Source organism: Pelecanus crispus, chromosome 1 (genome assembly GCF_030463565.1).
Source record: "Pelecanus crispus isolate bPelCri1 chromosome 1, bPelCri1.pri, whole genome shotgun sequence".
Lineage (NCBI taxonomy): Eukaryota > Metazoa > Chordata > Aves > Pelecaniformes > Pelecanidae > Pelecanus > Pelecanus crispus.
In genome coordinates this window covers 119,254,502-119,267,894 of record NC_134643.1, presented here as the reverse complement: position 1 = coordinate 119,267,894, position 13,393 = coordinate 119,254,502, and the positions used below count along the sequence as shown (strand labels likewise).

The window sequence follows — 13,393 nt, the reverse complement described above, 5'->3', positions numbered from 1 at the left end:
AGCTAAATTGTAAAGCACTGAAACAAATTCGGGGTTATTTCACAAATTTTAACAGATTTTAATGCAAGCCATGGTTTTCCTACCTGGGCAGTAGCTAGTTTGTGCTTGGCTTCAACCTTTCGGGGAGGAAGGGCGGCAGGGAGGTAGGCCAGTGACGGCGCAGGGCAGCTGGCGGTGAGGAGCTGCAGCTACGGGGGCCTGCCCGCGGCCCTGCCACAGCAGGGAGCCGGGCACCGAAGGCCCTTTCCTAATGTCAGTGCTGTGAGCCCAGTAGGACGCATCTGCGGCCCTCACTACGAGGCGGCTGAATACGCGCCTTAAGGCCGTCCCAAAGCTGCTGGTTTCGGGGACTGACCTCGCCGCCCGGCCGCAGGAGGCCTGCAGAGGCAGCGGGAGGGCAGGGGGCTGGGCCTTACAGCCCCAGCGCGGCGGAGCTCTCGTCCACACCCGGGCCCCCCGAGGCGGGAGCCCGGCGCCGAGCCTGCGGCCCGGGCCCGCGGCGCCGCCTGGCGGCCGCGGGAGGAGCGCCGGGCGGAACCGCGCCGCCGCCGCCGCTGTTTCCGGCGGAGCCGGGGGGAGGCGGCACCGGGCCTGGGCCGGAGCATGGCGGCGCGCTGGGCCGCCCGCTGCCTGCGGGGCGGGCGCCGTGAGTGGCGGCGGGCCGGGCGCGGGGGCGTGTGCGGGCGCGGCGCGGCGCGGCGCCGGGCCGGGGGCGGGCTCGTCCTGCGCCGGTGCTTTGAGGGGCCCGGCTGGCGGCGGCCGGGCCTGGCCGTGCGGGGCGGCTCGGGGCCCGCCGGGCGCAGGAGGCCGCTGTGGGCGCGGGCCGCGGGGGCGCGGTGGCGGTGCGGGGGGGCCGTCTGCGGGGGGAGCCTTTGCAGGCGGGGAGCGTCCTCACGCCTTCGTTGCTTCAGCGTTTTCTGTGGTGACTTCATGCAGGCCTTGCAGGGCCCAAGAGTGGGCGGGCAGTCAGAGCTGTTGAAGTCCTCACCTTACGCGTATTGAGACACGCCCCCCCCCCCCCCCCCCCCCCCGGATTAGCAGTGCTGTGGCATGTCTTCCTTTCTGTAGAAACAAGCATCTCATAAAGTAGCTTTAAAAACTCATTATTGCTTATTTTACATCACCCCTTTTACCAGGGTTCATCTCCACGCCGACTGTTTCTCGACTGACATCGGATGAAGTAATTCAGATGCGTAATGAGCTCTTTACCAAAGAGAAAGAGAGACAGTTGTCTCTGTATCCACGAATTGAGAAAATCGAAGTAAAATACACTGGGAAATCTCACCCTGGCAGTGTGTTTGTAATGAACAAAGCTTTGTCTACACCATACAATTGTGCCATGCGTAAGTCAATGGACTCTTAAACTAACATTGTGCCACTGGTGATGAAAATTGCACCGTCGATTGAAGTCCTTGTCATCCGAATTTGAAATGTTAATATTATTGATGTTTTGATGATTAAGGTAACAGACATGGATTCAGAATATTTGTAGTTGGTATGTTTAAAATACATTTGTACTAAAATACATCACAGAAACTGAGTTAATTTTTGGAGGCTCTTTTAACAGCTCATCCTTCCAAACAACATCCATCCTTCCTTTTCCATCTACAAAAGCGAAACTTGCGGTTTGTTGTTTCAAATGCATGGGTCTAAACTGCTGATTCTGAGGAGTATGGTTAATAACTGTGTAATACTTTTTTCATTTTCTTTAGACTTAAGTGAATGGCATTGCAGGAAATCCGTTCTAGCTCTTGTGGATGGTGAAGTCTGGGATATATATAGACCTTTGACCAAATCATGTGAAATTCAGTTCCTTACTTTCAAAGATGAGGATCCAGAGGAAGTAAACAAGGTAAGTCTGTATCTTATCCCATTGTAGGTGAGCCCTATTATGACCACTTAATTCTGTATGCCCCTTTCAGTTCCATGTCTGTCTGCTTTCTTGAACTTTGTTGTCATGAAAGTTCAGATATTTTTAATGGTTGACACATCATGGTTATGATTAGTTGGACCAGGGTGCGGGCTAGGTGATGTGGGGGCATCCCCTTCAACCTATATTGTTGTATTATTCATGATTTCAGATTTAAATATCTCCAGGGAAACATCTGGCTTGCATTTTAAGTGCAGCTTTGATTTTTTTGATTGATTGATTGTGTATGGAGAATTGTCTCCAAATAGGAGTTTAAATACTGAAGAAAGTAATGCTTGGGTTGACAGCTAGGTTTGTGCCTAATTCAGTTAAATGTTGGTGTTCTTTTGGAATGAATAGCTGATGTTCATCTGGTATGGGTTGTTAGCTTCTAGGTAATAAATCTGTGTTTTGAAATTCTCTTTATAGGCCTATTGGCGTTCCTGTGCCATGATCATGGCATGTGTGTTAAAGCGGGCATTCAAAGATGAGTACTCAGTGACTCTGACTAGAGCTCCGGCAGTGCCAGGTGATATAAGTATTTTATACTGATTGTCTTGTCTTTTGCTGCTTCTTAAGTCACTGTTTAATAATGCTACCAAAAAAATCAGAGGCTTCTTTTCCAATTATTGAAGGTACTTAGCATTGACTTGTGTATTACATGCTGCTGTTGTAGCTTTTAGTTTATAGCAATTATACTGAAAACAATTTTGTTATCGAAGTACAGAAAATTGGTCTGTGGCAGCTGGGTTTCACACCACTTCAGATTTCATAGGTGAAGTTAGTAACTTGAGTACATAACCTTTTTATTGTGAAGTTACGTGAGTAAGGTATTTAGAAGATGTGGTGTGTTTCTGTGAAATTTGCCCTAATAACTACATAACCTTGTGAGCACTTGAATTACTAAGAATTATGACGTATACATTGAGTTGGAAGATTACTGAAGTACAAACAGGGTTAGTAACAACTTCTGCTCATCTGTGACCTGATATGTGTTTAATCTGCCATTTGACTGTATAATCACAGCTGCAAATTTTATGATGGATTTCTTGAGATCATTTTGGTTTTCATTCATTTTTATATAAGTGTGTATTACAGCAATGAAATATGTACTTTGTTACAAACATGAATATTTTTGTCTTTGGAATTGGGACTGCAGTGATCTCTGGAGCTTTCTGTTATGATGTAATTTTGGACCATAGACTGAATGACTGGAAACCAACAAACGTAAGCACAGTAACTTCTTCCTCAAAAAGTTATAAAGCTTGCATCCTTGTCCAGTGGTTCTTTTCTAATAGGGGAGAGGGAACAGCGAGGTTTTTTTCTTTTCATAGGGTATATCTACACTAGTATTTTATTTTAGGTCAGGAGTACTGTTTGGAAACCAATCTCTGCATTTACCACATACTGGCTTTCATGGCAGAGTGGTCTCAGAGCACACAAACTGGGTTCCTTTCAGATGAAATTAAACCTACAGCTGTCGTCCAAATACTTACAGGTTTTAAGTGTATGGGGCTACAGTAGCTCTAGTGTGAAATACAATTCCCAGAATAGTTGGCGTGGCTGTTGGGACCTCAGTGGTGGCATCTTTGTTAGTCATGCAGATCTGCTCCTACTCAGCCACTCTTGCCTGGTAATGTAGATGCAACCATAGCCCTACAGCCTTTGTATGAATAGAGCCCACTGGAAATAAAAATGCATGTAATATGTGTATTTTCACCTAGTGGTTTACAGCGTAATCAGTTTATTGTTGTAAAAGAACCGTGAACACATTTAGCTGAAGTTTTCCTTAATAGCTTTCTTATATTTCATGCTCTTCGGTAAATCTAATAATTTAAAACCGTTAAGTCTCGTAACTGTTTGGTAGCTGGAGTAATCACAAGTGTTTTACTCGTCTGGTGTCTATTCTCGTTCTCATGCCCAAATATTAGCAGAGGTGCGCGTGGCTAACAAAACGATGTTGGTACAATGCAGACTTTTTCTTCATTATGATCTTGTAGTTGAAGTAACTTAATCTGAAGTTTTTTCTAAGTGACATTTTAAATGTAATTTCTCCTAATAACAGTTTCTTTTTATTGACAAATCTGAGTACACAGAGCTTTGGATTTGGGACCAAGGTGATCAGTGTCTATTTATTAACTATTCAGTACTTTTTTCTTTTGATTCCATCAGAGTAGAGGTCATTTATAAGTGGAATCATGACTCTGGGAAACAGGATACACAGATGAATATTTTAACAGTAGCAAGACTGTATGTGTATGTATCATGTGGGGAAAACCTGAGAAGTTTAACTCCAGTAAATACGTATAGTTTCTGATGGAAAAATGCCTATTGATTTCACTGGGCATTGAATCAGTCCATCCAAACAGCGATGATCTGTTGCAGATAAATAGAAACAAGTTATAATCCTACAGCAATAGTCTTACATTTATGATTTGTAGTAGATGATCCTTATGGTTTTGACTAATATTTAGTGTTTCCTATGCTTTGTCTATTCAGTACAGCTGTCAAACAGTGCTGACAGTTCTATATGTATCAACTGTTTTTTTAGGACAACTTCCATTCTCTTACAAGGGATGCCAGAAAGCTAATTCATAAAGACCTGCCATTTGAACCACTGCATGTTGAAGCAAAAGTAGCACGTGAAATGTTTCAACATAACAGGTAAGTGCCTGAATTTGCCTTTCTTTTAGAAAGGCAATTAGAAATTAATTTAAATCTCTGCTTGTTTTTGTAAATCTAAAATAAAATGTGACAGGTGAAGTAAGAAGGTACTTCTCCTGCTACTCTGAATGAACATGCCTCTGTTCTCGTTGTCACACTGCCTTACTTCATTTTTATTGCTCTCTCCAGAGGCCAACACCAGGCACCTTTGCTGGATGTAGTTTTGTGCCAAATGGAAACTTTGTGTTTTAATAGTGAGCTTCAAGATTTCACTGCTTTTATATTGAAGCTCTGGTGGTTAGACTTGGCATGCTAGCTGCTCTCAGCCTTTGTTGAAAGGCTTTCATATTCAAAGAAATGTAGATTTTTCATATCCTGGTATCTTCAAATGAAGATTTGATGAAATGCAGTTTTTGAGTTCTGCAGCAGAAAAATGGATAAAATACTCTGGCTTGTGCTACAAAAGAAGGCTTGTTCAAAACACTTCAGTATTTTCTGCTGAAAAACCACTTAAGCAATGTTTCGGGGAAAAAAAATTCTCTGGTCCACAGCTTTTTGGTGGTTGGAGAGAGATGGGGGAAATGATAAATAATTTATAATTTTGTGAATCAAAATAAAATTACGCTAAAGCTAAAGTTGCAAAAATAACTAGTTTTTAGCTTAGTAATGAAGATGATACTAATGTGACATGCGGACTAGCATCTCTTTGCTGTGTTGGCTGGCAAGCATTGACAGCAGCTGGGAGCTGACTTTTGATAATAGCTTTAGATGTATATCTGTGTATGTGTAGAAAGAGCAGAGAACACTTTGCTGTCTTGCAGATGACCAGCTGCTGAGGACCACACATTGCATAAAATCAGTTCAGGTGATCTGATAGTGTCTTCTAGTCTTACATGTGACTTGAAAAACTCTTATTTTTATTTGAAGTAGTAGGTTCATTTTATCTCTTTGAATAAAACTGCTGAGAGAGCATGGCCCTCCTATAACATATACATAGAATAGAATAGAATAGAATAGAATAGAATAGAATAGAATAGAATAGAATAGACTATTTCAGTTGGAAGGGACCTACAACTATCATCTAGTCCAACTGCCTGATCCATTCAGGGCTGACCAAGTTAATGTGTGTTACTAAGGGCATTCAAATGCCTCTTAAAGATTTGACAGGCTTGGGGCATCGAACACCTCTCTAAGAAGCGTGTTCCAGTATTTGACCACCTTCTTGGTAAAGATGCTTCCTAATGTCCAGTCTAAACCTTGCCTGGTGCGGCTTTGAACCATTCCCATGTGTCCTGTCACTGGATCCCAGGGAGAAGAGCTCAGCACTTCCCTCTTCATTTCCCCTGCTCAGGAATCTGTAGAGAGCAATGAGGTCAGCCCTCAGCCTCCTTTTCTCCAAACTGGACAAGCCCGAAGTCCTTAGCTGCTCCTCATAGGCCATTCCTTCCAGCCCTTTCATCAGCTTTGTTGCCCTCCTCTGGATGCATTCAAGGACCTTCACATCCTTCTTAAATTGTGGGGCCCAGAACTGCACACAGTATTCAAGGTGAGGCTGCACCAATGCTGAACACAGCGGGATAATCACTTCTTTTGACTGGCTGGTTATGCTGTGTTTGATGCACCCCAGGATGCGGTTTGCCCTCCTGGCTGCCAGGGCACACTGCTGGCTCATATTGAGCCTGCTGTCAACCAGCACCCCCAGATCCCTTTCTGCAGGGCTGCTCTCCAGCCACTCCTCTCCCAGTTTATACTTATGCCTGGCATTACTCCATCCTAGGTGCAGAATCCGGCATTTCAACTTGTTACGCTTCATCCCATTAATCATAGCCCAATGCTCCCATCTATCTAGATCCTTCTGCAAGGCCTCTGGTCCCTCAAGAGAGTCAACAGCACCTCCTGGTTTGGTATCATCAGCAAACTTGTTAATGGTGTATTAAACTCTTGCATCCAGATCATTGATAAACGTATTAAATGAAACTGGCCCTAGAACTGAACCCTGAGGAACACCCCTGGTGACCGGTCGCCAGGCAGATGCAGCCCCATTCACTACTACCCTTATGAGCTCTGCCCTTCAACCAGTTCTTCACCCAGTGCGCTGTGAACCTGCTCATCCCACAGTTGGACAACTTGTCCAGAAGGATGCTGTGAGAGACAGTATCAAAAGCCTTACTAAAATCCAGAAAAACTACAACCGTTGCCTTCCCTTCATCCACCAGGCATATGACCTTATCATAGAAGGATATCAAATTAATGAAACAGAACTTTCCCTTTGTGAACCCGTGTTGACTGTGCTTGATGATTGTGTTATTCTTTAAATGCCTTTCAGTAGTACTCAGTATAATCTTCATAATTTTTCCAGGAAGTGCAGTTAGACTAACAGGTCTGTATGACATGCTTTATGAAACAAGACAACACGCATTATCGTATAAAATTAAGAATTTAAACCTGTTTCAAAGCTCACATAAATACGAGCATGATTTTTAAGAATGCTCCTTAAATCGCTCTCTTAAGTATTCTTAAAAGAACTAGGTGTTAAAGGTGAGGATTTTTTTAATCTTTTTTTTGTCTTGTTCAGATACAAAATGGAGATGATAGAACAAAAGGCTTCTCAGAATATGGAAGGAATTGTAACGTTACATAGGTGAGAAAAACTGAACTTTCATTCTGTAATGATTCACTGAAAGATTGGATTATATTGCAAGTACTCTGCAAGTGAGAAGAGTAAGTTACTTGTGATGGTTTTCTGTTTAGAAATCACTTGTATTCATTGCTGTCTGTAGTCTGTCTTAAGTTGTTGTTTGGGTGTTTTTTGTTTTTTTAATACAATCATTGTTTTGTGATACTTAACATTTGGTGCATCTCACTACGTTTCTATTTCTTGTTATGTTAAAGGTGGTAAGTGCCAGAGAAGTCTTGCTGCTTTAAATGCTTTTACATAAAATCTAAATAAATCTCTAGAGCTTAACAGGTTGAATAAAATACAAACCAAATACTTGTTTGAAAACCAGAGGTAGCATTGTATAGTGGACTTTTCTTTCAAAGTTGTCAAGATCTTCCTAACTGGCAAGCCTACTGCCTTGTAGTGGTGGAGATGAGAATGGAGCTGGCTCCTGGGATACAGTGTAAGATATCAAGTTCTTACGCTGGAGGCTGGAAGCTTGTACTGTATCTCAGGCATATAAAAGAATCTGACTAGCTTAGGCTAGTGTAGGATATTCAGTTTTCTAGATGGCTAAATTGTTCTGCATTTGATTTTGGAGTCCAAATCTCTCTAAAGGAGCAGATGTCTTCGCAGTGATGGTTCTTGAAATTTTAGAATGATGTTGTATCTGTTGTTCCTCCTTCCTCCTAGTCTCTAGTTTGCTCAGTAAGAGGGAAACTGGGCTTACCTATTGATTTCTGGGAGAGGTTTGTTCTAAATGTTCTTTTGCTGTACATCTTTCTGTCTCTCACTTTTCTTATTGATTTGCAGTTTTCCAAGACCTGAAAAGGAAATACCTGTGCAGGTTGTACTGCATTTTTCCACTGTACTGTGGAAAATGTGTGATCTTCGAGACAAATCTTTTTCTGGTGAATGATGGAGTTATCCCACTTTTAAAGCCAACATGGCTTCAAAGATTTGTTAAACCTAGGATCCTCTTTCTAGACTTGAGGTTTAAATTTCATAAATTCTTTTTAGGAAATTGTGTGACCTGTACTTTTGCTTCATGAAATGTAGAAATGCTAAGCTGGGGTTTTGTTTAGATTTGGTTTGGGATTTGTCTGGGTTTTCTTTCATCTGTTCTATAGATAGGAAATTGCTAATCAAAAATAAAAACAAATAGTTTTGTACTTCTCTCCAAATATATTTGACATAGGGTTTTTTTTTCTCCCATCAGGTTTGGTGACTTTGTAGATGTTAGTGAAGGCCCTCATATTCCAAGGACAAGTTTCTGTTTCCAGTATGAGATAACAGCAGCTCATAATCTTCAGACTAACCAATCTGAATTGATAAGGAGGTTCCAGGGTGTGTCCCTGCCAATCCATCTGAAGGTAACTTATCCATTTTGTACACGTTTTCCTTCTTTAAGTTAGGGCATTTGACTTACTTTCTGATCTTTATTATATGCTGTGCTGGTAGCTGAACGTAAGTCAGAGGTGAGAACAGGAGCAGAAAGGGAAGGCCAGTGAAGATGACTGTGTTGGATATTTGGGGTTTGTTTTCCTGGAACTATTGTGGATGTGAAATCAGAACTACAAAAGTTTGCGTCAGAGGGCCCTTGATGTTATTTTTCCATACTGAAAGTGTTTCAGTTGCGCAATTTCTGCATGGATATTTCATTCACCTTGCCCTAGTTAGTTGTGCATGCTAATCTTCTGAAGTTGAGGCTGCTGACAGTGTTAATTCAGGTTCAGGAAAGAGCAGAACTTTGAATTTATACTCATGATAAAGGATACTATTTCAAAGTCTTCCATGGCACCAAAGAAAGACTTAACAACAGTAACAAAAAAAAGTCCTAGCACTAATCAGTCTTAAACAAAGGCTTTGCAGAACTATGGGTGGAGGCAGGAGTCTTTCTTCCCATTTCTGTTGGTTTACATGATTTTGACCTGTGGTCTAGCACATGTGCTATTGTCTCAGTTGGGGAAGTTTTCAAGGGACAAATGGGCACTGGGTTCCTCACCTCATCTCTGTGTACCCTTCCTTGTCATAAGATTTTAATTCCCATTTTTGTCCATTACTGCCTCAATGATTCTGCACAATGAATGGATATGATTAACAGACATGTATTCAAGTCCCCTGTAGGAATATGGGCAGATCGGACACTGAAATCATAAGCTGTAACGTCTGAATTAGGGATTGTTATGGTTTTGTGCCATCATTTGTATACACTTGCCAGAATCTATTCTATGAGAAGGTGGGGTTTTTTTTTTGGCCTGCAATAACATCATTTAATGACATTTAATACAGGCTCACCACACCGTGTGGCACAAACTGCTGGAAAGATCGAAGAGGCTGGTAAGTCTCATTAGCGGTGAAGTACAGCTTACCCAATACAAAGATATGCTGTGATAGAGTAGAATTTGAATGATTAGAGATGGGTAATACCTTCAAGAACATATCCTTAGGAATAGAAATGTTCACAGGTGAAGAAAAATCAGATACATGTGAAATCTCTAAGCTGTTGTTAATTATCACTTTATATTAGTATTTTTCAAATTCATCTCTAGAATTAATGTTGGTATCACATATGTGTAAAATTTAAAATTATTTTTTCCTGTTTTAATTGTGAACATGAAATAAGAAAACTAAAAATTAGAATAATGTATTTACACTTACCTAGATTTTAGGTAGTAACAAGTTTTCTGCCACAGGTTTGAGAGAACACATACAAATATGTTTCTTATGAGTAAATGCAGAGATAAAATCTAATACTACTGGGTGAACCTAGGTGGAAGTTACTGCAGGTAAAAGGGAATGCTATTTCAGTAAGCTGCATAAACGCACTACTTTGAGTATATTTTGCCTGTTTAAAAACTAAATGGAAAATAAGAGTTTCTTGCAAACACACCTCTGTTAAACAACCAGTGTTTCAAAGTTGAAATGTACTTATCCAAGAGAAGCTTTACAATGACTGAATAAATGCAAAAGGCAAGTTTATAAGATAAGTGGAACTACAAAATATCATAAAGCGCTTATAACCAGATACTTACTTTCAAGGCAAGCTTAAATGTGTGAAATCTTCATAAGAATTAAACAGCAGATGTTTTGGAGCCTTCAGGTCAAATATTTTACTTACTGGTGTGGCAAGAGAGAGAGAAAAAAAATGCTGTATGTCTGCTGAAACTCATTAGCCAAGGATGTGCTCAGAGCCTAACCCATGATATTTTTCTATGAAATGAGTTTGAAGAGGCCTGTAATTCAGGTTGTTTAATTTTGGAGACAATAATTGTCTTTGTAGGCTGTCCTTTCTTGTTACAGTGACAGTATGAGGGGAGGATTTCCAGGATCAAGGAGAATTAAATCATGTTTAAAAATATAACAGAATTGTTATGTTTCTGCAGGTCACTGAAGAAAAATATTTGGAAGCAGCAGCAGAATGTCATGAGGCAAAAGATGGGACTGAAGAAGGAAAAACTGTATCAATTTAAATTAACTTTAACCTCTAAATGTACATAATAAAATGTGTATTTTTACATGACTTATTTGTGCTGCATATAAAAATGTCTTGGCTAATTCATTTTAATTCTGTGGACCTACCTAAATCATGGATAGATATAAAGCCAGTATTAGACATTTCAGTCCACTTAAATGTCACTTCGGGAAAAAAAAAAAAAAAGGGAGGAAAAAAAGGTAATGTTTTATTTGCGATGACTCATCTTGCAAGTTATCCTTGTTGTTATCTTGACAACAGTTGCATGTGTCCAGATGTTGTCCTCTGTGATTAGTGCAGTTTGGCCTACAAACTGTAGTTGAACTGGCAGCGGGAAAGGCCATCCCCTTTATCTTGATATAATTTCAAGACCCCTTGTTTGGTCTTCCATGAAAAAAGTATTTCTTTCTAATTTCTGACCTGATGTGTTTGTTGCTGGAACTTCCTGATGAAATTCTACTGAGTTCTTTGCCTACTGCAAGAGAAAGTTGAGAGAAATAGTATCTTTAAAAAAAAAAAAAAAGGAAAAAAAAAAGCCCTTTCAGAAGCCTGTACAGGGTTAAAAAAGATTATTATTTTACTCATTTTGATTTCCTGTCAGAATTAAAATTAGATACTCAATTGTGTTTCCGGTTCAAAAGACTCCATTCAGTAGATAACTCTGTAATTGCCACTGGTTTACTAATACAAAAATAGCAGAATGTAAAAGCTGAAAAGTTCATTGAGTTTAATATTTTCTGCTGTACAAGTGCAGTTAAAGATCATTTTCCAGAATAGTACCAGGAATGTAGTCTATACTTGCATCCCCAGTGTAGTACGATTTGTTATGCATTTTCATTCTTTGATATTTAAATATAGTGACTTCAATTAAATTTCACAAGGGGTTTTTGTTAGATGATGCTTTCTAACATTTCGTATTTTCATCCCTAGCTCATTAGAGCTGTTCTCATTATACCAGGAGAGATTTTTATTGCTATTTGAAGTGCAAATACTTTCTCTGGATTTTATCCCAATTACTATTTTTACCATTAACTGCATCACTTGCTTTCTAATCAATTGACACAATAGTTTTGTAAGAGCAGGGTAGCAGTTCAGTAAAATACATTTAGGTAAGGAAATCTTGCCTAGCTTAAGTGAACTAAATAATAAAGTAGATGCTGAATGTGTCAGAGCACAGAAGAAATGCACGCAGTAAAAGTAGCTTTTGGTGAAATTGCAGAAATCTGCTTAAGGTAAGTGTTAAAATATGTTTGCTTCTATGCATTACTGTGCTTAGTGCAATCTAGCTATTCAAATTTACTGGCATACCGTGAAGTTTGAAGTTCATCAATATGCTAACAGGCTATGACCTCTGGTTTAGTTTCCTCTTAAATACAGCACATCTTTAAAGTATAGCCCACGCTTTCTCAGGCTAATTGTAAAACTGATTTTTTTTTTTCCTCTTGATTAATGTTGCAGAGGACTTTTTATAATGGTGTCAGATGCTTATTTTTTTAAATAAGATTCTTCGTTCAAGGTTTACCTTCAAAATACACACACACACACATTCTGTGTATTTTCTTAAGACTATAAATGATCTTTGCACTGAACTTCAGATATTTGTGTTTCTTTTAAGCCTAACCTTCTGGAGTGTACTTGGGCTTTGGACCTGTTGCTCTGGTGCTACTGAAAAAGCAGGCGTTGGTTCCTGTATTGCAGAACACAAAATTTGCTGGTTTTTTTGGAGGTACCTGCTCTCTCTGGTTAACCCAAGACCACTGAAATTATGCAAGTGGGAGCTGATCTAGGTGGCCTGTTTGGAATCTTAAACCAGTTACCTCTCCGACCCACACAGTCTCCTGATGACTGCTCTGTATGTTGGGAATCCAGTTCAGAATTCCTCCTGGATTCCCTCACCAGCAGGGGAAGGCGAGAATGCTGCTTCCCCATAGGAAATTTTTTTAACAGGAATTTCATGTTTCAAAGCTTTTTTTTGGGGGGTGGGGCATAATCTGTCTTCTGTAGCACTCAGCGTAAGAAACGATCTGAAAGGCGTGTAGCTGGGCTGAAAAATCTGAAGAGGGACTTTCCCTTTCCTGACCTTTGCTGGCTCTATGACGTGTGGGTGCGGGACTGGCGGGGGAATTTACAGCAGAGCTCGGGGAACCCGCAGAGCTCCTACCGCTAGGTGGGAGCAGTGGCCTGGGAGGAGGGGGGCTGCCACAAGACTTGCCCTGCTGGGACAGGGGTGAATCCCCGTGGAAGGGACTTTTGCAAGTGCGGAACGACGTTACCGAAAATGCTGTTGAGGGCTGCCAGCTGAAGTTTACATGAGACTAAATTTCCCCCCTTCCCCGCAGGTCTGCGTGTAGAAAGGTGGAAGCTCAGACTTCTGCAAAACTTGGTGCTAGCTCACACCTTGGCTTAGGTGGGCTCCAGAAGGCAGGTCTTCCTTTGGGAGAGATGGAGCTGGAGGACATCTTTTAAAAGCACCAGATTCTCGCAGGAGACAGTCGCAGTTGAAAGAGGTTCAGGTAATAGAAGGTAGTGTCCGCTTCTCTCTTACCAGCAGTATGGTGGTGACAGCACTTTCCAAAGAAGTAGGAGATGTAGATTCAATTTGCTATTCTGCCACAGAGGGATTCAGAGCCACGCTTGCAAGGGGAAACATCTTTGGGGGATGGATCATAAGGCACTCTTGAGTACT

General features: G+C 41.0%; 1 protein-coding gene across 2 annotated transcripts; it reads left to right on the top strand.

Annotated features, from left to right (window-relative positions):
• The first annotated feature begins 603 nt into the window (after positions 1 to 603).
• MRPL39 (mitochondrial ribosomal protein L39) lies at positions 604 to 10,705 on the top strand. 2 transcript variants are annotated; one of them, XM_075721051.1, is made up of 10 exons: positions 604 to 646; positions 1,137 to 1,343; positions 1,713 to 1,852; positions 2,339 to 2,438; positions 3,069 to 3,136; positions 4,461 to 4,573; positions 7,149 to 7,214; positions 8,452 to 8,605; positions 9,525 to 9,572; positions 10,619 to 10,705. In XM_075721051.1, exons 1-10 carry the CDS (start codon positions 604 to 606, stop codon positions 10,703 to 10,705), a joined length of 1,026 nt encoding a protein of 341 aa, XP_075577166.1. The 2 variants fall into 2 exon arrangements, with proteins under 2 accessions (XP_075577166.1, XP_075577159.1); XM_075721044.1 differs by having other exon boundaries at positions 604 to 667.
• The last annotated feature ends 2,688 nt before the right edge of the window (positions 10,706 to 13,393 follow it).